Genomic DNA, 27870 nt, shown 5'->3' on the forward strand with positions numbered 1-27870 from the left:
TGTAAATATAGTCTTATTTCAAATCAAAATGTGTTTCTGAATATATTGACCGTTTTTGAGGTTTCAACATTGATGCAAAGATAATCGATGTTTACTGATCAGGTTGTGTAATGATAAGATTTATCTTAAAGTATTTTTTATTTTGGATCCAGATTTTTTACACCAGCCTGGTTTCAAAATCTCAAAAAAAAGTTTTCTCTCACATTATTAAATTGGGAATCTTTTCAAATGCTAATCATGGTCATACTTTGATTTGTTATGTACATTGCTGATACAATGCAAATTATTGTGTGGATTTGATACTGCAATGCAAATGATGATATTTCCACACAGTCTCTCATAGCGTCAATAATATTTAGTATTTCGTTATCTTAGATACACTAGAATAATTCTGAGTGAAAAAAATGGATGCTTCCTTCAGGACGGCAGCAGTGGTAGAGAACTGACAAACTTGAAAGTTTACTGCTGAAAAACACACATGAGGTAAAGTTTCTAATAAAAGTTCTCTCGGTTTATATTAAATTTCTAACGAATTCAGGGCGTTGTTAATTAGGGATAGCATTAATTGTAAAAGGAGTTTATTAGATGCTAAATGATTACAGTAGAGGTTTTCAATGCAGGAAATCGTTGAAGCAGACAGAAGCAGAATAGCGAGACACCTCAGATCGAAGGAGACAGATAAAATTACCTTGTTTTGTAACCTCTGCCAAGTTTTCTGAAATATTAGAGGCTCAGATAATTATCGGTCAATTTGGTTACTGCTGAGTTATAGCTTTTGTCATTCTTAAATATTATGTTGGGATATCTACGTGTTGTTAACATCCGTTTGAAACAAGAGGTATCTAAGAAATACAATCGTCCTGTAGTGTAGATCTTAACTTGCTTCCCGAGTACCCTACTTGTTAAGTACACCTTGCGTACGAGATCCGCAAATGGGGACAGCTGTCTACCGTTCCGTAGAATTCTTTTGAAAGATGCGGAATTGCAACACATTCCAAACAGAACGACTGTTTCCAGGGAAAAGCTCATATATTTTGTAGTAGATTCTAAACCCTTTACCTGGCTTTTGTGGAAAATCCCTGAAACAGCATATTACGTATGTTCCATTCATCAGGGTGGCTGCTCAAGAGAGTCTTATTTTAGCCTTAATAAAAAGTCTTAGACCAGTTCAATTATTATGTATATTTTTCCCAACCCTTCATAACTTTCAGCTATATATATCGAGACTTGTAGACACAACGTAATCATCCGCAAAATGCTTCTCTCATAGAATTGTTAATAGAGATCCCCTATACTTTTCAGCGTAAACCAGGCTCCTTTGTTGGTTAATTCCGCAACTTGGTGACAAAATGATTTAGGGTTATTCTAGCTGGCTAGCAGGTTTTCTAAAACGATTTGTGAACAGTTTGAATTGTCAATTCAATTAGAGAAGCGAGCTTTAAAAGAAATTGGGTTTCAAAATGGAATTTTCTTTCAAAAATGCGTTACCTTTAAATCTTTATCTGAGTGAGGGAGTAGGAATATCCAGATTGGATTGATACTCGCAAAAACACACCCAAAAGCATGTATTTAGTGATACTTTTTATTGTGTATAAAGCCTTAGGAGCTAGCTGTACTAGCATTCGCTGACTAAGTCCTTAGTGGATAAAAATCATTTTTCTTTGCCAACATGACATGAAAACCACAAGTTGAGCATATTGGACAGTTAAATGTTTATATATCTCTTTTGAAAATATCTCTTTTGCCCGTTAATTGCTAGGTCTGGTTCAGCGCCGCTATGATACTTGACATCTATTGCCTTGTTCAACGTGGTATGCTCTTAATTTGGTAACAATGCTTCAATTGACAATTGTAAAGTCGCATCTTTGGAAGAATCCAATGCAAAGAAACTGTCTCACATTTCAATCATTTTACGTGAAATAAGAGCGTAGATTTACCTAAATCCAAGAAACAAGTATGCCGCGGTCCTGACAAACAACAAAACTCCTTTTGTACGATACCAGCAGTATAGTTTTGACAGGCAGGGTTGCAGAAACGATGCATCTAGCTTTCTTGTTGACCTATGTTCTTCAATAAAAGTTTTAAGCGACAGCAGTTCTCATATCTTTCGTATATTGCCTGATAGTGACATATTCTGAACTTGAAATGGAGAAGGGGTGTAAGATAATGAAGAACACCAGTAATTATTTAATGCCAGATTCCCGAAATTGATTGAGCGTGGAAGAGAAGATAGGGAAAAAGGATAGGGCTATGCAGATCATCTCCACTAACGTTTTAATGAGCAACTTTTCAGTTGCCTGTTTATGTCAGTTATTTTCCTAAGACATCCTAGAGAGAGTTTCCAGGAGTGCTTTTCCAAGATTTCTCACTGTTTCTGTTCAAGGCTACTTATCAGGTCAATATTTTGTGCTGCATAATGCTTTGATTCGTTATTTACAACCTTGCATATGTGCTGAATGTACTGAAATGGTGGGGTTGCTAACCTATGCTATTCTTGGTTTTATCACTTTAATAAATGAACACTTTGGTATTTAAAAGAGGGTCCTTAAAAGAGAACCCTTTGCTACTTCAAAAAGCTTTACCTTGAAAGCAGGATCTGCTCCTTTAGAAGCTAGGGGGCGTACTGCCGTTCCACTTTTTGCTATCTGCAGTTGTGTTTTGAAATAAGATGAATTAACTTTGGAAAAATCCAAAGCAATTACCTTTGAAACTTATTAGGCACATTAGTTCTAGGTTGGATTTCATTGCAATAAAGTCAAGGGCTGGAATTAAGTGAAAAATAATTGACCGACGAAAGAAGGTAAGGCTTTTAAATGAATGAAAGCCGCAGTGCAGAAAAGAGAAATCTCTGGCACAAAAGAGTACATACATCAGCCTTAATCCAAATAAAAGTACATACATCGAAAGTAATCAGTGGTGAAGACCGTTGATTTTGCAGATATAATTCACTTATCTTTAAGCATCTCAGCATCATTTAATCATATTTTTACTTGAGTAGCCAACACAAAATACAACTGATGCCATTCCCATAGTTGTCATAGTTAACAGCAGTTTTCTCTTATATTTCATACCATTTTGCGCTTCCCGTGAGCAACCATTACTGTTTGCTCTAAAGATAATCATCGAGCTGTCGGTTTAGTGTTTCTTGGACGAAGCTTGTCTAATCCTTTTTCACGGATGGACGGTAGGGAGATTAAAAAGTTAGGAAATAAGCTGGAGGCTCTGGTTTAAGCAAAAGCCATCCACGCCTGCCTTTATGAATTATTAACATAAATTGTTATTTCTCCTTTACGCCATTGAAAAGAATTGTTACCCCTCGTAGCTTTTTATGCTCTAGCCAACAGTAAAAGCACTTTGGTGAATTACTTTCTCTCTTTTTATTAATTTCAGGCAACGCTTTTTCTCTAAATCTCTCTTGTTTATAGTTGAAAACTGCGTAATTCTCAGAAAGCTTATGCCTTAAAACATAAATCATTACTTTAAACTATCGTGCCTTTGATCCCGAGCAACGACTCTAGCTCGACTGAAGTTTTCGAAATGATCAGAGAGCGAGTACGGAGGTTAGTCAAACAGAGACTGGCAAACAGCTTACGATGCGTAATAGTCTTTAATGTTTATACCAGGTTCTACTAATGAGTTTTGAGAAATTTGGTATAGTCTTATTCTTTCCATGTCATTTCTTTTATATGCTGTTAAAATTCAACCGTTAAAGTAACATAAAATCCTTGGACAATGCAAAACACCTACCTCAAGTCCGTGAACATACGAATCTACTTAGGTTTAAGAACCAAACGAACAGAAACAGTTAGGGTCAAAAAACCACAGAAAAACAATGCATCTTGGTTTGAATTCACTTACTTGTTGATGGGCCAGAAAACCAGGAATTTTTCTCGTCTTCACTGACAAGCCACGGAAAACCGGCATGGGCCACGGAAACGACAATTAACAGAAATTCAGCAATTTTCCAGTAGCGTAATGACTGTTTGATGGTCATCATTGCCATCTCCTCAATGATGTCTCTTTCAGGTAAAGCGATACTTCAATGACCCTAGCTCAATTCACCTCTCAAGATATCCACCAAAAGACTCTTAAAAGCCATTTATAATCCCATATAATTAAAAAGGAACAAAGGCTTTCGCACATTTTATCAATTCTTTTCAAATGCCAAATTGTCCGGTGTACTACATACTCCGCTTGTTTTAAACTCATTCATGAAGACCGAGCACAGCTACCCAAGTGCACGAGTTTTATCCTTTTGAAGCAAATCTGACGCGTTGGAATGTGGCTTGTTTGTACGTCTAATTGCGGAAATTGAGCGAAAAATCGATAGCGAAGAGAATAAAGAACATAGAGCAAGCCCAGCGGATTATTTGATTTAGCTCCTAATCAAGAAAGAGATCAGATTATCCCCGTAATACTGAAATAATTCCCAATTTTCTAATTCCACAGGGTACCCATAAAGGTAGTAGGTACGGTAGTATTTTACGAATTGTGACTGGACTGGCCAGAGGAAGATTAGTGAACGGTTCTTTGTTCGTGATATGCGGCGCTATGTCTAATTCAACAAGATAATTGTTATTCCCACGTCCGCCAGCCTGTGATGAAACTGTGACAATATACAAACGGTTCTTTAACTTCTTTTATTTGGTTGGTACCTCTTGGGGAACCCCTACTCAGTAGCTGTAGCGTGAATTTCATTGTGGTAAAGTACAGCTGGGCAATTCAAATATAGCCAATTTCTTGTGATAGTTCACTCTGAAAATCGACAAGGTCACCCTGCCAAAATGACCTTGGCGACACATGGCCACGTCAACCTGAAGAGCAAAAATTCCAGGATCCGCAGTTGAATGAAGACAAGGATTTCCTTATCACGTTTTCAGAACATCCCTATCAAAGAGCCGCTACAGCTGGTGCACCATTTTCACCTACGTTATGCCCTAATCGTTTTTAAAATCTCCAACCCTGGCTTTCCTTCGGCCATTAAGTGCGGTGGTTGGTTTCGCAGCGAGTTTTCTGGCGCTGTAAAGACGTGAAAGAGATTCGTGTTGGCCTCCTATCTCGAGACTTGTGAATAACCAATTCCGTTTATAAACGTAAGATTGATTTATAAGCAAACATTATCATAGAATCTTTGATGAACAGCAACCTTGGTAAAGCTTGAATAATTAAAGCTATACGAAATAGGCACAGTAGCGTAGCGAGGGGGAGACAAGAGGGGGTGGACGCCCCCCATGGGAAAAATTCCTTTGAAAAAGGGCGTTTTCTGGCCTTCCAAAGGGTATGCACCCCAATTTTTTTCTTGCTAGAAGCAGTGATGTATTAAGAACATTTTTCCGATTTTGATATCTTGGAATTAATGAAAAGTTAACTCAGCAATTTGCAAGTCTTAGAGTGTACGTATTAGCTCGAATTAGACTTGCATAAACGAGCCGATGGTGTTCATTTACAACCCAAAATGATCTCTGCAGCTGGGTTTTTAAAAAACAAGTTAAAATAATAGCACAATGGAAGCTGCTTTCAATTGCAGACTTTACCTTCCAATTTTCATCTGCATTTAAGTCGGCGATCCCCATTTCAGCATCTTCGGAAAGAAAAATACTTGACTTACGAGCAGAAAAAAGATCAACTCGAATAGTGACCAGATTAAAATAGGTCTTAGCTTATTTTGCCAAGGATTTTATCGCCTCCAGGTTAATTAGCAAATGAATCGTGATAAATCACAATGAAATGGAAATTTTAAAAAAAATAAGGAAAAGATAACGGCATTGGTAAAACAATTCATAAGTTTCTAAGTTTGGAAGCTAAGATGTCTTTGAGGATACCCGACGAATCCTTTGCTAAATCCAACCTAAATATATGCAAAATTGTCCTAATTTGTACTTTCTTTTGGGCTTTCAAATCAAAGATTGTACATTTAGGACCATTCAAAGCAAAACAAATATACGGTGCTGTCACTTTGTTTAGAAAGCCAAACTGGTCCTGCGCAATTGACCAGACAATGGAAGTTGATAAAAAATTGTTTTAAATAATACAAATGAAGTAGTACAAAAGTTCTTAAACAGAAGATTTACGCTACAAACGGCAGGTTTATAAGAAAAAAGCAACCTTTTCAGTCTGGGAACGCTTCTGTTAATATAAAATCATCTCTAATGAAGGAATGATCTGAGAAGTAAACAAAAATAATAACACAACTTGTAAAACAATTCAGACTAGAATGACATATTGTCTTAGCATGGGCTGCGAAACAAGTTGGAAAGCGGGGTGAGGGTGGGCAAGGGTAATTTAACACCCATAACAAAAGATTTTGAAAAAACTGTTTTGCAAAAAAGTGGGGACATGGCCCTACCACCCTTCGTCGGAGGCCCTGCTTAGGAATAAATTAATCTTTTATTTCTGTATCTTAATTTATTTGGAAAAAACACTCTTTATATTCTTCACTTTAACCACCTTCACTTTAACCAGGGTGTTCCCCAAAAGGCAGAAGATTCTCTACAGTTGACAGTGACTCTATAGACATGATTTTCTGTATTGTGATGTGAAAGTTCCATTCATTTGCAGTTAAAACTCACATTGATTGTGTGTTACGGATGTATTGAATGCTTCTTCTTGATTGTCATTGATATATATCAAACTTCGCTTTAGTGTTGTTGGCCTTGTTTTCTAGCCACAATTTAATACAAAATTCAGAAAATCTAAGATTTTCTTGCGTCTGCTCTGTTTCTCCGGCAAAAATATGCAGTTGAAATAAAGTTAAGTAGCCTTTCGTACTACAATTTGATCAATAGAAGTCCAAAAAAGAGGATTTTCAGGAACTAGACCTTGAGCTAGGTTCTTTATAAAAAATGTGTAAGCAAAATGGGGGCTGGGAAAGCTGCAACCCTCCTAATCAGGCAAAATTTATCGCATTTCAGGCTCATCCTGGCAGTTTTATCACAATAAAACAATAATATTCGGGCAAGATTGCTATCAAGCCCACCTGAATGTATAGCACCCGCTAATACCCCCAACAACAAACGTTATAAGATAAAGTTGTCTTGAAGGTTCAAGCAAAGTATGTTGCCTGTTTTAAGTTTCAACATGTTTTGAAGGAAATAATTTTCAATCTTGATAATAAGTTTTCAGTAATTACAAATTGATTTAATCTTACCGCCTACCTAGTTTTTTCGTGTAGGTCTGGAAAACTTAGCTGTATTCTTTCAATGTTCTTATAACATTCACTCCTGTCTCAGTAACTCTCAATGGCAGGAAGGGGGCTGTAACAGGGACAAATATACCAAATCTCCGACAAAAGAGTACAAGAGATGTTTAAGACAATGAAATATGGCTTTTATCCCTGTGTCCTGGGCACCATGTTCCTGGTCAAGATAGATGTTTTTAGGCGACATCTTTCCTCTGTTCTGTCTCATTTATCAAAAAAGACCTACGTTTTTGACTGACAACACTGTTAACGTCAATTTATAAACGAAATGTGGCCAAATTGTAACAAAAGACAGAGGTCATCTGTCTTTGAACTGCCTGCTCCTTGCAATGTTTACAAGTTCAAAGGATTTCAGCTTGACGGGCCACCTGGATAAAGCGTATCCAAAATGGATGTAAATTAATGAAAGGAAAGTTCCAAGCGAGACATCTAGTCTGCTTTTCACATGCTTGAGACATGCGGCCACGTTTAAAGTCTTGGGAATAAGAAAAAGAGGGTGAAAGGAATGTAAGGCCGGCAGACTTGGAAATGTGATACAAGCGTGTCGTTTCTGTTAATGTTCCGATAAATTCACTGATAGTGTTGTGAGAATTCCGTTGACGTTATGAATACGGATCAAACAGCAAAATTTCGTCTCTCATAGATGACAACAATATGTCCTAGAATTTGACATACTTTTGTTGAATACCACAATGATCATAGCTGGAGGTGTTGTTTTTGACTAAAAAAGAAAACTGGCAGACGATAAAGACCATTGCGTTTACCTTAATGGAATGGCCCTAACAAGAGCTTAAATAATTTGAAAATGATAATGTCAGCCTAAAATTGAATCATCAATTGTAAGGGAATTCACGCTTTCGACACTTTCTCTGGGAACTTGGCAGTGTTTCTTTCTTAAATAATTGGCGGTCTTAACAAAACCTAGAATATGACTAAGCACTAAACTGTATCGATATAATGATTAAGACAGACAATAAATGACTGAGCCAGGTCATTAAGTTCTGGCATGCAGAAGTAAACATTCACTGAAAATGATTTGCAGCAAGCTAGTAATTGCTCCTGGATCCTTGTACTCGGAATGGCACACGAACGTACATGATGGGCAAAGCACTCCACAGAAATCGTTTACACCTTTTTTGAAATCCTCTTGTTATATATTAAAATCCCTGGGAGTCAATTTGTTTTCGTGGACATCTCATACGCTATTTGCAAGATTGAATGCCCTTCAAAGGTAACCTGTTTTGCGTAGCATATCACATCAGATGCCTATACCTTGGATACACCACAGGCTTTTGAATATGTGAAGAGTGGAACTACTCCAGTTGTCTCATGTAACTCCTACTGAACCAAAACTTCAGATGTACATTTATCGCATAAAAAGGAAACTTTAATTCGGCCTTGGCTGGACTTTAATTAGGTGTAGAGTCCAATGAATTGAATAAGTGGGGTTGCACAGTGGCCATCGCTATTTCGCGTCAGACTTTTTAGTTTCTGGAAATATTTGGTGGCAGGTGTGCTCCCATCATTATTGGCATTTGTGTGCCCTATGGTTTAATGGACATATGGTTCTCGTACAATTGTAGCTTTTTATTTTGTGTGAATTTAGTTGAATTGAAAAAGAGTTGTCTGGATATTTTTTACAGTTGTGTCGAAGTATATAGGTCTAGTCATTTGCGCTTTATCCTCTTGCAGAAAATACAAACGGCCGAAAGCTTGCGGGGCTTCCAATCCTTCTCAGGGGTATGTACATGGGCTGACAAATAAATAAACTAGCCAGCGTGCCAAAAAAGTCTATTTCTAATATCAGTTTTGGTGGGAAAATTCTAAAAAGTACTCAAATCTGTGGGAAAGGTATTGCACTCTTATAATGAGTTAAAAAAGCGGATTCGGAAATCTGATTTGGGACAAAGAATCATGAAGCCGTTGCTGCAAGCTTTTGAAGCATTTGCCAAACAAAACCATACAATATGATCCTCATTATGTAGGATCTAATACTGGAAGGATAAATTATAAATTAGATTATCAGCTTATAAATCTGTAATAATTTTGACTGATTACAGCGATTTAGCAGTCGAGGTAGAATTAGCAAATTCATGAAAACCTGCTGTGTATATTATTTCGACTTAATACCTTGTTTCAAAAAGCGGAATCGTAGATTTGTAGGCTTATCTTTAATCAAACGAAAGGCCTCCCATCAAGACTGTCAATGATCTCATCGCATTATCTGAAAATTTATGTGAATCATATTATCGTTTGAGCGAACTTTTACCTTCAGTTACAAACTAATAACCATAAAAATGCAACTTATATCAAAGTCGAAAACATGTAATTTATTAATGTCTTTGTTTGTAGGAAAATCAAACGAGGAAATTTTTAGATTGTGGAGAGCTCTAGTGGAATAGCCTGTTAAATGCCTAAAAATGCCTTAAACCTCTTATGTCAGCTCAATTTTTTAAAACTTGATAACTGATTCCTTTTCTAAAAGATATTACATTTTTTGACACCTAAAGTTGAACATTTCTTTTGCTGCAAATTATCAATAGCTGAATGCTAATTTTATCGTAAATATGTCTTAGAAAGTCGGAATGGCGAAACAACGAAACTTCGTAAGAAAATTGCCTGTGATTCTAAAGTGAAGTTTTAATATAATGATGGGCGCAATAACTTCGAATCCTTTTTGCATGCACTGTCCATCTACAACTTTATCTATGATACCTCGTATACAATTAAACTTTTTTCAGTTCAGGATCAGTATGGAAGATGGTTTCTTGTTGGTCTCTCTTGGATATTGTGATAGATATTGTGATACTGAAGAGTATGGCGTGAAAGGACTGCACATGGAACAACCTTGGTACCGAGCAGGGACACATACGGATGGTTCAAATTTAAAAGGTGGGTAGTAGAAGCTCTTTTGGTACATAACCAAGTCACATAGTATTTGGCTGGTAAGAGTTTTCATCAACTCATGCAAGATATGGGTATCTATTCCTTGCGATTTCCTTATGATATAGGAGCATTGATAAGGCGTCATTTATCTGAATCTATTTCTTTTTATCAAGGCAATGAATTTAAATGACGTGAAACAACCGGAATCCTATTTTTCGTATCGGTTGTGGTGAGAAATCTCCCATTGACGTCGCTACTATAGACGACAAGATTATAGTTAATCTGAAGGCCTTCAGCTTGAAGATGTTTGAGTAAAATGTTTAGCCGAGGCAATTTCCTTAATAAAATGTGAATTTACGAGGCAAGCGAATTGATCATTTCTTCACTTAGTAATCAAGTGTCATTTTGGAGATCTGATAAAATCTTGTCTGTGGTGTTGTGGTATCTCAGATTTGTGATAAGGATAAAATCATAATAAAAATAATAATCAGCACAGTGATATCGAATTGCATATAGGAAATTATGTGGATAAACAAACCAGACAACTTGAGTATACTAAATCGGACGGTCGACAAAGACAGTCGAAAGGTAATCATAATTCCAAGAATCAACACTTGTAAATAGACTAAAAAATCCACACGTTAGGCAATGCTTTTACAAAACTCACAGTCAGAAGAAATAGATATAAAGAATGCAACGGAAATACCTGCAAGTATATGTTAAGTCTCTTAAAATAAGGCTTTGGAAAAACTTTAAAATTTTATAATTGCAACTCAAGAGGGTGTACGTCTAGCTTTGAATTGAACATGTTTCTTTCTACATAAGATTGTGTTTGATGAAAACAGAAGTGGAAAAGGAAAAGCTTGAAAATAATTAGCACTATAATTAGCAAAATAATAATAATATGCTTCCCTCGAATAAGCCACCCACCCCTCGAATAAGCCCCCACCTAAAAAATCATTTTTGCAAACCAGCCCCACCACGAATAAGCCCCCACCTAAAAAATCATTCTTGCAAATGAGCCCCCCCCCCCCCCTCGAATAAGCTGTCATGGGGGCTTATTCGAGGGAAGCATAATTGCAGAATAATATCTTATATCAAGAAAGCCCCCACAGGACAATAGCTTTACAGTATTACTTCCTTTGACTGGAGACCAAAAAGCAAAAAAGGGACTTTTGTGATAATAAAAAATTATAATATTTGTTAGATCTTCACACAGCACTTTGTAACTCTTTAAATGATATCAGAAATCGTTATTGACTGTTAAGCTTCCTTTACAAAAAAGCCTTTTTGTAATTTTTCAATTTATTTCATTTGGAAATTTGAGGAAAATACTAAACTTTGAAATAGGCCCCCTACTGGAATAAGCCCCCACCCAAAAATTCATTTTTGCAAATAAGCCTCCGGGGACTTATTCGAGAATTTAGGGTACTTGTCATTTGGGCAAAGTATAACAGTTAGTAATTTAAAAACTGACAGTGCCGGCTTACATATAGTATGGTTTGGTTTTAACACAGATTCACAGGGCCTGAGAAACAGAAAGCGCAACGCATCGGTTCCCTTCCATTCCCTACTTCGTTTTAATCGAAATAGAGCAAAATTTGGAAATTGTTTGGGTCGCAGAAACCATCCGCCGGGTCCATGGCGTGTGAAACTCCCAAATTTTCCTGCATTTACCCTGCATTTAACACTTTATTACATATGATTTTCTACCTTGCATGGAGCGATAATTAAACATTGATAAGAAACAAATTTTTACTTTAATCAGTTTTAAAGGGATGTGTTTGGTAGAATGGATGTAAGTTACGAATCAAAAAGTCAATTGTTCCATTCAAGATTGATTTCCGAGCATCTAAATGCTTTGTGTAAATCCAGGTATCCTTTCAACTCTTCTATCGTGGCAAAGAAACACTTAAAAGGGTAGTTATGAAACGATGTGAATATTCAAGAAAAAATTGACGGCATCAGCTTATATGTTGTTATCGAACATAAAAGGACGTTCAATACATTTCAATGGAACTTCTTCTGTTACTTCAAAACGACATGTCTTTATCTTTGGGACGCAGTTTTACACTGTTTCTTCCATTCTCTAAAAACATTTCGAATCAGACAACCAAGATCAATCAACATTTCAGAGATTCTTTTCGTAGATGACATGTCTCAGTTAATGTACATGAGTCTTGTTGTTCCCCTGCTTTTAAGTGGTAAATACCGATAAGTAAAATTTTTTTGACAGTTTTTGCAGCTCATGATGGGATCTCTGCTTTCTCTGTGATAAAAGTTTTTATCCTTTGAAAAAGTTCTCTTTTTACTTCATCAGGAACCATGGCTAGAAGGAAGTTAAAAATTTCTTTTAGAAAATTGTCTTGTCAAGGAATAACTTTTGGTGACATTGACAATTGATAGATATATCAATGAAAATACCCAAAAATCAATTTAACGCTCCTTTCGTGAATCTGAAATTTTGATGTCTTCATGACCAAAAATATTTCTGTCTAATTAACAAACATTATTTGTTAAATTTTGTATTTCAAATGCCGATAAAGCAACAGGAAATAGAAAAACAATTTATCATTTTTCACTATATAATGAACTTTGCTTCTTCAACCAAAAATGTTAAGCATCTTAAACGATCCAAAGTTCCAAATAAGAGAAGATACATAGACTCGATATTTGGCTCTGTGAAAATTTATAAAAATTCGTTAAAATGCCTGAGTAAATTTTTGTAAAGATTCTCTACATTATTTCCACATTTAAGCATAAAGTCTGTTACTAGTAACTTGAAAAATTGAAAATCAATCAGTGTTTTCCTCAGAACTCATTAGAAAGCTGACTCCAAATTAAGTTTTTGCATGCTAATTTCAACTATTAAAGCATTTAAGATGCATTTTTTAAACCTCAAATGATCAAAAGAGTAAAATAGCAGTCCGTCGTATTTCTTGAATTTTAGATGCTACGATCTTACGTATACGGCATCTTAAAGAAAAAACGCTATATAAAGTGAAAAACTTACATCTTGCTTTCGGCGTCACTTCATCAATAAGCATATCAACTGTGACGTTATCAATCCCCTTCTCCTTCACAATACCTGTAAGATATTGGTCCAATCACAAAACACCCAATACACTTACATCACGTGTCTCACAATATACTTACATCGAAACGAAAATTGTAAAGAACAGCTGCATAAGATAAGTTAAATGTAAGAAATTTTAGCTGCTGATTTTCCAAACACAAAAGTCTTGTTAAGTAGTTTAAAAAACCTAAAAAAGAAAATAATTTTTGTCGCAAAATGGCATTTAAACAGCAGAATTTAAGATAACACTTTACGATTTCACTTGTGATGAGAACATTTAATTCAATTTATAAGAACTGAAAATAAGAGACATGAAAAGCCTTCAGCAAACTAGCTAGAGTTTTACGATTGATTCGTAGAAACAATTGCTTACACAATTTGATATTGCTGACCAAGATAATACATAAAATGCAAAAAATTCCAAAAGATGGCTCAAAAATGGAATGACGATAGTACGAAGATGGTACAAAGATGGTACGAAGATGGAACGAAGACGGCAAAAAATGGCACAAAGGTGGTACAAAAAGTAGTCAAAGGAGCTTCACATGGATCAGCCACTCTGACTTTTGACGTCAACGCAAGAAATGGTTTATTTATGTCCTTCCAATAAATTTTTCTCCAAATTGATTTGCTAATTGTTGTCTCACGGTAGATATTTATCTCACATCTTAATAGAAATGAAGCAGAAGATGACTTTCTCATATGTTAATAGATAACTAGATACGTCTAAATACAAAGCCAATGCAACTTCACATGTTCATGTTGCTCTTAAGAAGTAAGACAGTTGCATCAAGGGTATGATTAATTGTGGTTGTATCAAGGGTATTGGGTTCTACCTATTGTAATCTGAAATACAAAGATCAAGTTGTGGTTAATCGATAACTTTATCATCTCCTGATACATAGACCATGAGACAATATGTTCAGAGACTGAAAAATTTTACTAACAGGCTTACTGACTAGAAATAACGGGTGGCAGAGTGCAATCAAATATCAAATCAGCATTGAGATGGAGACGTTGTAATCCCAACACAACTCTTTTCTACAAACAATCTATTTTTGAACTTATAAGTGAAATTATATAATTAAAGATTTCTAAAAGATGCAAGGATTTAGACTAAACCAAACTTAATCGACAGTCTTACACGTGTACAAGAAAAATGACCATACATTTAAAGGATTTTGATAAGTGGCACCCACTTTACTGTTTCTTTTAACACGAGGTAATCCTGTTATAAACCAGCATCTGATATATAAATCTGGTTGACAATTACAAAAAACCAAAAATGGACCGGATTTACCACTGGTTGCTAAATAAAGTTTTGGCTCGCAATTTAAGTTAACCTTGTTTGAGTGATGTCCAATTTAAAACAAACATTTTTCTAATTTTTCGACAATTTAGTCTCCGCCGCATATGGATTCATTAAGATTTCCCCTCGTGGGAGAGAAAGTTGTCCAAACATTGCCAATAGCTCCCCTAACATTGTTAAGATATAATGCGTCTGAAATGTAACGACGTTTTGATAAATCAAATAAATTTTCTCAATGACCACATTAAAGTCTCAGTCTTTATAAGCATCATGGCTCCACAAGGGCCACCAAGATATCACCTCGAGCCCTAACAGGCTTTGCACTACAGAGTTCCTTAGGAACGCCTTTCACTGTTAGAAATATAGCATCAATGAGAGGACCAGTACGTTAAAGTTAATTTGCGTATAACTGTAAAGATAAGACTATTTTGTCCATGAGCTTAGCTTAATGAGAAAGAAACTGTAACTCAGATTATTCCAAGTCTATACCAGCGAACAAAGCCCCAAGGGTTGGAAGGATAACTAAACATAGCGTACCTATAAGGATATCAACCTTCTTTAAGGTTGCATGATTCGTTCATACAGATTGATAAAGACAAACGATGCTCCAAAGGATTATGAGATCCGTAATTCATAGACATTCAGATTCCCTTAACTTTTCTCTAAAGAGGCCAACGTAGTTGACTGAATGAAACGTCTGATCAGAATTTAAGACATAGACACAATCAATAATCTCTGTAGTACTATATGAATATCTAGTGTGCTTGGTAAACCAGCTATAATTAGAAGAAGATATTAAAGAAAAGTTATTAGAAGCAGCAAATGTTTGCAATGAGATGTATTGTGGAAAAGGGAGATAACGATTATTTGAAACACAGTGTTGTTTGATTACACAATGTATTTACTGATGTTCCACTGACTTTGTCTTTATTTGATAAGAAAAATCCAAATGTGCGGGAGCATTGGCACCATGACTAAGCCGCAAAATATCCAAGCACCCACGCAACAGTTCGAGCACAGTGAAGGTTTAAATAAAATGAGACACTAGCACCATGACATCTAGACATTATTTAATCAATTAAGACTATGTATAGTGAGTGGTTGCGCAATTTTTAAATTTCAAACTAGATTTTTTACGAAGTTACAAAAAAACCGATACAAAAACTCACAGTTAGTTCTTTGATGGGGGAGTGGATACAAATTACTTCAAACTTGATTTATATTCATTGTGTTAGTATCTCTACATGTTACTGGCTATTTACTAACTTCAGTAACAGTAGAAAATTATTTGCTATAAGTAAGCCATATTCCAATACTTCAAATCCTGGAATGAACACCCAAGTTGCTTTTTGAAATTAAAGTCGTGTTTAACCTGGTCGTTTGTTAGAAGAACGTTTGTCCAAAGAAAACATCTTTTACTGAATCTACGATCATGGCGTTGTGATGTATATGATTCATCAACCTTAGTTATTGTTGTCGACTTCAGTTTTAAATAAATACAGAAAATGCCAAATGCATGCGATTAGAGCCTCGCAATGATAAACCCAAAGAGTATGACGTTTCATTCAATTAAGACTGCATACGGAACAAAATTTGCATAATGGAGGGCCTGAAAAATAGAAAACGCAATGCATCTGTTCCCTCCATTCCATACCTCGTTTCAATCGAAATAGAGCAAAACTTGGAAATTGTTTGGGCTGCAGACACCATCCGCCGTGTCCATGGCGTGTGAAACTCCCAAATTTTCCTGCATTTACCCTAAGAGAATTTTACAAGATTGTGAGGCATAACAGCAGACAGGGCTGTCGCTAAACGCTTTTACTTAGGGGGCTGCCAGTCACCAATTTGCCGACAAAATAGGGCGTGGCTTAGAATACATCAATTTCTGGGTGTAAATTTTGACGCAGTTGACTTTATTTATCAAAGAGTATGCTCTCGTCAGTCAATCATTGCTTCGATTTTCGCGTTGTAATTGTCTTTGCCTTAGTACCTGGGAGGACCTTCTTTGATTTTACTCTAGAAGTCAAGTTTTTAGCAATGAGATACCACAATTTATTCAAATAGTTCAGTACGTTTAAAAAGAACCTTAGTTTGTATGAGCAGATCTCACAGGCAGGGCCGCCGAAAGGTTTCAGAGGCCTTAGGGCAAGACAAAAAGACGAGGTAAATTTTTTGCGACCACGCCCTTTAGATTATCTTAAAATGCATTTCAGTCATTCCTTGCAGTCATTTCTTGCAATCGTTTAGAACATTTTACTATTCTAAGGCATACTTTTACTACGTCCTATTGACTCCATTCTTAAAATGGAAATCATTACTATATGAGGCCCCCTAGACCTCAAGGCCCCGAAGCACCTTGCCCCCTTGCCTCTCCTCTGGGCGGCCCTGCTCACAGGGGCTTCCAGTAACTCTAGGATCAGCGTTCAGAGTTTTTCACCCTTCCCTAAACCCCAAACTATAGAAGAAAATTAGGTGGCCCTGGATATGGCGACAGATAAATGCTAGGTTCCAGACTCTGGCTGCCGACAGGGAGTCATTTGCCCCTCCGTGACACCCATAGCGCTATTTGTACCTATTTGAACTGCTGAGGGTTTTTGATGATACTTTGTTGGTCTTATCCTCATCTCATCCCCACTGTTTGCTAAAGCTATTGCTTTGGGAATTTTGAAATCGAAACCCAACAAAACTCTACTTTTCAAAAATTTGACTACAAGAATTTTCTAGGAGGGTGCCGCAACCCCCAAACCCACCAGACAGCACACTGCATAATGGTACTTGTTTGTTTGCTAGAAACATCGTAACGAGGAAGATACAAATTTGACTGCATTCTCTATTTGAAACAATATACATATCCAGCAATATTGCTAACCAATTTTGCTCTCTAGACCTAAAACGCATTTGCAATTTACTTGGGCAACTGAAGGGGGAATTAATATAAGAAAAATTCCAGAGCATGTAGAAAAAAATAAAATCACTTGAAGGTTTGTATAAATAAGAGGTTAAGGAGGTTCTGTGATCGTGGAGAGAAAGTCAAGGCTAACACAAAGCTACTGTTGAAAACCTGTTTAAAGTGTTTAGAAACACTTTGTACAAAGAAAAGGTTAAGAAAGGCTAGTGTCAGTCAAGGAAAAAGCCAAAACAAGGCGGGCCTGTGTATCACATTTAGAAAAAGCTGCTGAAGGCTAGCTCTATGAACAGATCATAATGAGCAGACCCAACAGTCATCTAGATCCAGCACATATTCAAAGTTTAGCTGTGAAAAGTGATCAATTTTGTACCCCATACAAACATGTGTTAGCCATACAACCAAAGCGCTAGTGTTAGCCAAAATAGAAAAGAAAACAAAGATAGAGAAGAAAGGGTTTCATGTAATTCATTTTAAGAAGAACTATTCCAAAAGCATCCAATACTACAGTTCTTACAGCCTCGATTACCAAGCTAAGATTTTCAGATTCAGTAAGAGGACAAAGTTAGGTATGAAAAACAGCGTTCATGATTGATGTTTATTAAATGAAATGTACTGTATTGACTGTAATGTAAAAAGGCAAAGGAGGGAAAACATGTGTGATACTTTAAATAAAAGTATAAGATTAAAATTTAAAAACTTACTTCTGCAGTAAGCTTGAAGCTCATCTCTCCAGCCACATTCAGTCAACTTGAGCCTCAACATCTCTTGCAATCTAAAAAAGGAATTCAATATGATGAAATAGGAAAATTGTAAATCAAGTGACAGTTCCTGACTGATTAGAAACAGCAACAACCAACAATCTAAATCTCATAAAATATGCTCTTGTAGCGAAAATATAAAGGCCAGTAAACACATAATAAAGGCTAATTAAGTAAATTTGTACTGCTACAATTTGAAATAGAGCCCATTATAAAATTATTGACATAATCAGCATGGTTATCAAGGGAGAAATATGTAGATAGTAAAATGATTGTTTACATGCTGACTGAAATTCACAGACCAGGTACAAAAAAAGAAAGCCAACTAAAGAAAAGAGCAAGCAGCAATCCTTTTTTGATGCTTATAGCCGCCTTCGTCATCCCACATACAATGTCATCAGTAGCGGTGCCATGGGGGGGGGGGGGGGTTACTCAAGGGTTTCTATTTTGTCTAAGTTCGATGAGAAAATGTTGGGGAGTGGTAATATTGTGGCAACATACTTTTTGTGATGTAATCCTATGATTTTCAAACTGCCTTTACATAGCAAAAAGTGAGCCATGGGCGTTCCCTTCAGGTAAAAATGACGTTCCTTGTTAGCAAAAGGGCGTTTTCTGGTGTTAAAAAGGTCGTGGCCTAAAATCTTTTGTTTTGTCAGAGCGTAGTGGCTGGTGCCACCATTGCTGCCCCTGTATCATCCCTGCTGCAGAGAGGTCTTTTGGACCAAAAAAAGGTCAATAAAGGCTCAACCCACATTAATAACAATTGAACGGACATTTTGAGAAATACTTATTTCCAGGATGTTAAAAGTGATTTTGCAAGAATGGATTGAAGAAAAATGCCTTTCAGATCATATATATTGGAAAAAGTTATCTGACTTTGATACATTTAACTTGTGAAGTATTAGATTTTAAATTGCAACGCATTTTTGTAAACATTGATGTTGCCCAAGCTTGGCTTAGTATACAGTAAATTGCATGGGTGTTGAAGGAATTTGCCTTAGGGAGGCTGCCATTAATAAATTATTGGTTTATCAATAAACATAGGTGTACTGGTTGAGTTCAGATAGAGGGGCTTCAAAATTTTTGCCAGAGAGAAAATAAATTTCCAAATTTTTACTAAATATACTCAAACACATTTAAGCTTCTAACATTAGTTAAATGTGAGTTTAACTAATGAACATTTTTATCTCAACAAATTTTCAAAAACATTACAAGGTTACTAAATAGTTTTCAATTTTTCACAAAAGAAATACGAATCATTTAGCGAAATTAATGAGAGCAACATTCTTGAGCCTTTGTTACAGAGATATGACTTTATGCACCTTAGTGAGTGGCGGAGCTAAGGGGGGCTGTTAGGGGCAATGAGAATTAGGTAAAAAAGTTTCTGATTCCCATTGAAGAATGAGAATCAGGTGAAAAGTTTCTGAGACCTATAGGGTAATTTACTCTAAGAATTACCTATGAATAATGGTTCATGTTTTGCTATAAAAATGTCATGCTTTGGAAGACAACAACTGCTTTCCATAAAGTTGTGCTTTTTTTAATTCCTGCCTTTCGGTCCAATCTTCATGTCATAATAAAAAAAATAGAATGTCATTTGTGGTAGAATGTCTGTCTGTTGTGCCTAGAATCCTTGGTTCTCAGTTGATGTTGTAAATACCTCAACCCATTTTCCGGCTATCTCTGGAATGTCATAGTGGTGAACTTTTTTTGCTGCCAACCATCAAGCCCTGAACAATCAATCTTACCTTTTGCAGTAATGACGTACTGTTAAATTTTAGGCGCATTCACTAAAGTACCATCTTACTATACAGTCATACTCCAATTAAAAATAAAACCAAAAGCAGTAAATTTTCTGGGTGCCTCAAAAGTCTGCCTCTTTTGCGGAGTACTCTAGCAGAGTTGGAGGCATCATACGTAGCGGAGCAGTGAATGTTCAGCTGGAAAATTGATATATTAAGAGATAAATTTTAATAAGAGGACAATTAGTCATGCTTGGATCATGCATCATTGTTTTGGCACAAATATTGTGAAAATTTCAATAGAAAGTGAATAGAGTTAGTTAGGGTCTCAAATTGTTGTATACAACATACTCTCGTCAACAATTTCTGAAAATTTTTCAGTGCCCACACTACCAACTGCCTTCCTTCAAATATGCCCTGGATCTGCCCCTGGTCTCAGTAAGCTGAATGATCATTCTGCTGAACATGATGCTGCTGGCATAGTGGCCAGAATCTGCATCACTTCAGCAAAATGGAGACCTAAATCCGAAATATTGTCATCATTCATGATTTTCAGCGCTTCACGCACGCTTTTTGCTAGAAGAAGATGCTTATTGTTTTTGTTATTGAACTGTTTCTGTGACATTTCTAGAAGGTCTGAATCAATTTAGTAGAAGGAAGAAACCTTTGTTGCTTTCTGTCACAGGCTTAGCATTCGCTCATACACCCCCTAAGGCACACAAAATGTTTGGGACACCCAATCGGGTATAGATTTCTCCCAAGGGAAATTCTATCCAGTATTGGGCTTTTGGAAATAGGACCCTGGGCACACTGATTTCTGACATAAAATTCATTGTCTTTGCAAAGTGAAAAATCAAAAATACTTTTCAACTTTCACTAAGAAAATCTGATTTTCGATTAATGTTAAATGGTTTAAAACAAAGAATACATTTGAATTCTGGATTTGTGTGGCACAAGAAAATGCAATAATTGCTAATCATCCTGTTTTCCAGAGTTTTTCCTGCTCTGAGGCAGGACGATGGAACCTGGAATTAGTGAATTTGGTCCAGTGGCAATTTTGGTGGGCACAATGGAAAATCAGCATCATCAAAAATACATTTAACAACCCATTGCAGGTCGATATAAATTATGCATTTGTTTACTAACAAGCTTAATCCCTTTTGTCTATGAAAAATAGAGATTACGTTTTTCAGAAGTTTTTCCTGAAATCTTGTTCAGTGCGTCAAGGGCCTACAAATTCAAAAAGGATAACATCTATGATTTGTTACAAAGTTTTCTCATTATCTTTAGACCTATATTAACAAAGTGCCTATATCAATAAAGTGGAAAGTGTTTACTTAGTAAAAGGTTCGGGGTGCTGCAGCTCCATCAGCTCATTCCGCCACCATTATCTTGTGTACCCATATGAAAAGATTTTGTACTGCTGACACCTACATTATATATTTGGTCAGCAGGTCAGGGCACCCGCAAGTCTTTATTAAAATTTCCATAATTTCTTAGATGAAAATTAAACCTAGGATCATATCACTTGCTATTGCAATTTCAATTTTGGTTAAAAATTTTGCAGCACTCCTGTCCCTACAACTTATGGCGGTGAAATATTGTTATTGATTAAATGTACACCTTTATTCAAATATAAGTATAGTTTGAAGAACCATTAAAAAACAGTTACTTATTCTTAGAAAAGGTACAGCTAATATTCAATTACCTCAAAACTATAAATTCAATCAGGATGATAACAAAAATAATCCATTAAAAGTAACCCAGGGCAGGGTCGGATCCAGAGCATATTGGAAGGAGGGGCAGTTGGTGTGTGTGTGCTTAAGAATTTTCAGAAATAGGTGACGAGGGTATGCTGTATGCAACAATTTCCGGCCCTAACTACTGACAGAAGCCCCTCCATTCACTATCTAAGGAAATCTTCACAATAATTGTGCCAGAACAATGATACATAGTCTGACCAAAAATTTCTAAGGCAATGCATTAATACATCAGTGAAGTGTAGATGCACTAAGTATAGACAAACAATCACAGAAAAAGATTTGTCCTGCATAACTGTGTTATTTTAACAACATTACAGGTTACCCCACAGGTCGACAGATGCTTGTTGTGCATCTCATGCCAACGCAACGCCAACTCCACTCAGGAAGATCTTGGGGTTTGCTATAACCATGAAATGTACCGTGGGAAATACTAAGGGTCTGATGCAGTTTCTGATCTTTAATCCTCATCATCACGCTCCAATCTACTCAAAAATAGTCAAAACGTTCAAGGCAACAATTAGTTGCGCATATCATTTGCCAAAAAATAAGTTTGTTGTTACCTTTCTTTCTCCCCGCTTTCTGTCATCTTCTGGTTGATCTTTGCTTTCACCTGGCCCTCCTTGCCTTTCCTTAAAATGAGGAAGGTAATTATTTCCTGACTTCAAATCTCCTTTTAAAATGAAAAAAAGGTAAAGAAGTTGTCTAACACTTACTGAGCCATCTGCGGCATATTGCCAGTTCAGTTTTCGGTCGTAAATAACGGATGAAAATTGAAAATCTTCTGCTTTCTTTCACTCCGATAACACCATTTCGCAAGAGCCTCGTTGTAGTGTTGTTCGTGCACGGTCGGCGTTCAAAACACCGCGTGGGTACGCGCGGGCGCTAATATTTGCGTTGAAATTCATTCTGCCAGTGCTATGAAGCAAATTTTCCTAGTTTTCCCGACTCGGAAGCAAATATTGCAATAATATGAAAGGTCATGAAGTAACAGCCAATACATAAAGGTTAATAGTTTTAGTAAATAGTTGATAAGCTCCACCCCAAGGGCAGGGCCGCAGAGAGGATTCATGGGCCCCGGGTCAAGACGAAAGATAAAGAGTAAAGCATGCCTAAGGCAGATGTTTCTTGGAAAATGAGGAATGCCCCCCCCCCCCCTAGAAATTTTCGAAAATTATGGTTGCTTGAATTGCTCTGGTGGCTATTTTCGTTGCTAGAATTGCTATGATGGCTAAACTGCTCTGCTGGCAGTGGTGTAGATAGAATGGGGTCAGAAGGGGCCAAAACCCTTGTAAAGCTAAACTCCTCTGGTCGTGTCGGAAATTTAACAAAATTTTCTATGTTTATCTAATTGCTATGTTTTGATAGCAAATATTTTAAAGCTAAATAAACATAAGAATATCTGAATATATCAGAATATTTATTTATTACTGTTCTGATGTCGTTATGTTATATAAAAATTTCTGAAAATACTTGTTAGAACTTTGTTGAAAAATCCAAGTTTTTCACCCCTCCTATGAATTTTTCTATCTAGGCCCCTGTCTTGTGATTATTACTTCTATTTGCTGTTTGATACAATTTGAGCATTACTGATATCTTAACACCATAATGTATAAAAATGAAAATTTTTAAGAAGTTTTTAAGTCTTAGAAAATGGATAACGTTTAGTTCGTCAAATTAGTTTTATCACAACCGACATACAGTTGTAAATAGACGTGCATGCCATATTGTAAATCTGTATAATATACATGTTGCTGTATGTTGCCTGTTGCAATCGCATTTTTTGGTAACATTCAAAAGCTTTTCAACTTCTTTAGCCCAAGCCCACAAAGATCAGAAATTCTTAACAAAAATAAATCAAACACTCAGGCAGTCAGACTCAAACTGCCTCTACCTTGCTCCATTCATAGACTTTTGTCATCATTGTCTCTATTAATGACAGTTTGTGGTAATGGAGAGACTGGATTATTGCTTAGACAGTGACGCATTTACCCATGAGCCCACTGGGCCCGGGGGCCCCCTTAAAGTTTTCTCCTAAATATTTAAAAGCCTTTAAAGTGCTCTTGATTTCAATCTTGTATTTGAATAGAGGTAGGGGACCTCGTAAAGTAATGAATTCCATTTTAAGAATAGAATAAAGGGCCTTAAACTTTGTTTTTACCCCAGGGCTTTTGAAACTTTTGCTTGTCCTGGTTGGAGCTTCCCCCAATGCAATGACTGCATTCAGTTTGTTGCTCAATTTGCCATATAGAGGTTTCTCCGGTGAAAAATGATTCACCATGCTGAAAAGGGTAAGTAAAAAGAGTGTGAAACAAGGTCCACAATAGCGCGTTGTTTTCTTATGTTTAATGGCAGCAGATTTAGGAATGTACTGAAATGCAAATGAATTTATTGGGAATGTACTGAAATGCAAAATGGATACAAGTTTATTCGTGTCTTATAGTTGGTTGACTATGTTTGATTATGTTTAACCAAGTACTGTGCACGTGACACAAATTTTTTGGTATATTTTAAAGGCCCCAATCAACTTTAAGCCCAGGGTCCCAACAGACGTAAATGCGGCCCTGTACTTAAAAATGTTTTAAATTGAGTTATTATTTATAGGCCCATATAGCCAAGGGCCCCGGGTCAGCGACCTCCCTGACCCCCTCTCTCCGCACTGCCCAAGGGGGGTACTCCGACAAGGGCCTGACAGGGGGTCCAGTCGAACCAAATGGCTACCAGTTTTGATAATAACACAACAGCTTAGTTTAGCTTGCAATTTATTTCATACAATGAACAAAATTATATCTTTTCCGGTTTCCCGAATCAACAACTGTCGAGTGCGAAGAAATTTGTTAAAGAAAGACCAGGCGCACACAAAGAAATGGATGCTACCAAGGACATAATTTCTGTCCTTGTGCTACCATTTGAGGGTTATTGTCAAAAAAGACTACCATTTGAGGATAATCGCTTCTCGGCCTACCAGGACACTTCGAAATTTCCTGGTACACACTTTCTTCGAGTTATAATTTTCAAAAAACTTGAAAACTTTTGAAAGGCAATTATTAATATTTGCAAAGAACTAAAATTGATTACAACCATCAATTGACCTCTCGAAAGAACGTTTGCATAAAAAGTTCGCCGTGGATATGGTTTCGGCTTTATAGATTTTACAGCTTAGTTAGCTTCACCATTAAATTTAGTAAAACTATATCAATGATTTATCAAATTTCCACCAGTTTTTGCTAATTCCTCGTAATTGTATAATTTATTGAATGGTTTTCCGAAATCTTCAAAAACGCCCAAGACTTGTGATTAACTAAGACTTATGACCAGCGCAAATTAGTTTCTTCACTTATGACTAATGCGAATTATTTCAAATGCCAGATATCGAATAGCTGAGAGGGTTCTCACTTTGGAAGCATTAACTGAGTACAATCCTATGTTTTTTCCATTCAGAATGGTTGTATCTGAATAAGATTATCGATGCGTTGGCAGTTGTGTATGGAAACGTTCACATATTACCTAATCAAAGATGGAGGTAGGGGGTTCGCACAAATATTTACGGTCATAATGATCAATAAATGATGCAAGTTAGATGATAATTTAGGGGGAAGAGGATTTTTCCAATGTTGCCTATGTTTTGTTATGTAATTTGTGCATGTTCCTTTCTTGAATGATAATGCTCTTTCCAGGGCCTATTTTAGTGTGCAGTATTACACACTTTGTGCAGTATTAATTTAAAAACGTGCAGTATTGATTTCGAAAATGTACAGTACTGAATTTTGGGATTTTTGAAAATGTCTATTTGCGGCTATCCCAGATTCCTGCTTTGTTCAAAAATGTGAATTTTCCTTGTCAGTTCGATATAGAGTTCATGTATTGTAATTATTGTATAACCATCGGAAAGACTCTCTTATCAAAACTTAAACAAATCGAATTTCCCAGAACCAAAAACAAAACATCTCCTGTAAATGTCAGCTGTTGCTGTAAATTTCGTAATTTAATCTTGTCGAAGATAGAACATTCAGTACTAATTATCAGTTGCCCTATGATGCTCTGGGCATCTAGCAGAAGCTTACTTAACTTAACTAAAAGAAAGATAAAGAGACTAATAAAACTTTTTTGTTTTACTTTCCAGACAAAACATGAGATACTGACTCCGTTTACCAGAGATAAATGACTTTGTTTTTATTCAGGTTTTGTAGCTTCAGTTTGTTTTGTTGCTGTTTTGAAATGTTATTATTGATTTTGTATATTATCGTCTATCTGTTTGTGATTTCTCCGTCATGGCCTATATGCATGGCTAAGACACCTGGGGTTTGCATTGGTTTGCACTGATTGCAACAACAAAATTTCCTATAAAAAAATATGATTATAAATGTGCAGTATTGAAAATTTCTTAAAAATGTGCAGTATTACTACAAATTTCTTAAAATAGGCCCTGGCTCTTTCCTTGGACCATCAAATATCCCTTAATAGTTAAGTCTGCTCTAGGAATGATAAAGGATAAAAATATTTAAACGTCCTGTGACAAGCTATTTAATTTTGCATTTCAACAAGAATTCAAAGGCATCTTGATTTTGTATTTGAAGCGCTAAAACTCCTGCGTTTTGTACTAAAAAGAAATTTTGTCCAACAAACGAGTGGCATAAGGATTCCTTAGAACCCATTTTTCCAAATGATGTTGTCAGATATCTTTCTGAAAAGTCAATAGTTTTATAAGCACGTGTTCAATGCCTGACCATAATTACGCATAATTGTACGGGCATCATTCTAAGCTAGTAGGAGCTAAAACCCCTCTTTAATTTTTCATTTTGCTTACCCGACATCTGTTCTGGCCGTGTGCAAATTTTTGAGCCATTCGATTAGTTCCTTGGGTACAAAATAGCTTTTTCGTTGTAAGTCCGTAGAAAACGGAATTTTACTGATCGCACTTGCAAGGTACACTCGTAAACCACAGTGAAATCCGGGTCAAATCACTTGAAGCTTTAAGATGAAAAAGCCTGTTTGAATAAACACAGTCAATCATTGGATACATGGATGTGCCATGCGATATTGTAAATGAGAAATGCGACCACAACCGCAAAGCAACGATAATCGGCTTAACAGGTCAAGATATTTTCAGAACTCAACTAGAGGTTTTGATAAAGAAGTTATGGAAACTTCCGTTTACATTGAATTTTTTGCATTTTCAAAACTTCTGCTAGTTTCAAACATGGTTATAATTGCGTGCCTTGAAAGTTCGGCTCTAGAAAGTGGAGAAATCGAAAAATGGTTTCGTCCAGAAAACGTTTGCCCTAAACTTTAAGTCTAATAGAGAGCACAAGCTGTGCGAAAAGATGCAGAAAAAATTGGCGCCACTTTCCATTCGCAACCTTATTTCGCATGCGCAGTAGGAAAATTAACCGGGCTCAACCCTCTTTCGCATTAACAATACATTATTTCAAACTAGCCAGTCAGCCCGGGCCGAGTCAGCCCGGGCCGAGTCAGCCCGGGCCGAGTCAGCCCGGGCCGAGTCAGCCCGGGCCGAGTCAGCCCGGGCCGAGTCAGCCCGGGCCGTGTCAGCCCGGGCCGAGTCAGCCCGGGCCGAGTCAGCCCGGGCCGAGTCAGCCCGGGCCGAGTCAGCCCGGGCCGAGTCAGCCCGGGCCGAGTCAGCCCGGGCCGAGTCAGCCCGGGCCGAGTCAGCCCGGGCCGAGTCAGCCCGGGCCGAGTCAGCCCGGGCCGAGTCAGCCCGGGCCGAGTCAGCCCGGGCCGAGTCAGCCCGGGCCGAGTCAGCCCGGGCCGAGTCAGCCCGGGCCGAGTCAGCCCGGGCCGAGTCAGCCCGGGCCGAGTCAGCCAATTTAGTGTGCTGTATTACACACTTTCTGCAGTATTAATTCAAAAACGTGCAGTATTGATTTCGAAAATGTACAGGATTGAATTTTGGGATTTTATGAAAATGTTTATTTGTGGCTATCCTAGATTACTGCTTTGTTCAAAAAATGTGAATTTTCCTCGTCAGTTCGATATAGAGTTCATGTATTGTAATTCTCGTATAACCATCGGAAAGACTCTCTTATCAAAACTTTAAACAAAGCGAAATGCCCAGAACCAAAAACAAAACATCTCCTGTAAATGCCAGCATTGCTGTAAATTTCGTAATTTGATTTTATTTCGAAGGTGGGTTTTCGTTCGTTTTCGTCGAAATTTTCCCGCCGTTTTCAAATTTTATTAGATCCCAGTCTTACCGCGTGAGTTTATTCGCCATT

The 27870-nt window shown here is 36.9% G+C and overlaps 2 protein-coding genes and 1 long non-coding RNA gene across 3 annotated transcripts in view; 1 reads left to right on the forward strand and 2 right to left on the reverse strand.

Moving 5' to 3' along the window:
- Positions 1-5033, reverse strand: part of LOC135691196 (chordin) — a 31616-nt gene extending 26583 nt beyond the window's left edge. Inside the window, exon 1 of the mRNA XM_065208986.2 lies at positions 3859-5033. Within this exon, the coding sequence (XP_065065058.2) occupies positions 3859-4003 (145 nt within the window). The 5' untranslated portion in view covers positions 4004-5033. The remainder of the gene's footprint in view (positions 1-3858) is intronic.
- LOC135691198 (uncharacterized) lies at positions 380-27024 on the forward strand. The gene is made up of 3 exons (XR_010516739.2): positions 380-483; positions 9940-10090; positions 25761-27024. It is a non-coding gene; the product is annotated as an uncharacterized LOC135691198 (long non-coding RNA).
- Positions 12049-22509, reverse strand: LOC135691197 (transcription and mRNA export factor ENY2). Its single transcript, XM_065208987.2, has 5 exons — positions 22354-22509; positions 22201-22269; positions 18079-18149; positions 13098-13172; positions 12049-12413 (listed from the first exon to the last, which is right to left on the reverse strand). Exons 1-5 carry the CDS (start codon positions 22368-22370, stop codon positions 12331-12333), a joined length of 315 nt encoding a protein of 104 aa, XP_065065059.1. The 5' UTR covers positions 22371-22509; the 3' UTR covers positions 12049-12330.
- Positions 27025-27870: the final 846 nt, after the last annotated feature.

This window comes from Rhopilema esculentum, chromosome 4 (genome assembly GCF_057945365.1).
Source record: "Rhopilema esculentum isolate cy_ngs chromosome 4, ASM5794536v1, whole genome shotgun sequence".
Lineage (NCBI taxonomy): Eukaryota > Metazoa > Cnidaria > Scyphozoa > Rhizostomeae > Rhizostomatidae > Rhopilema > Rhopilema esculentum.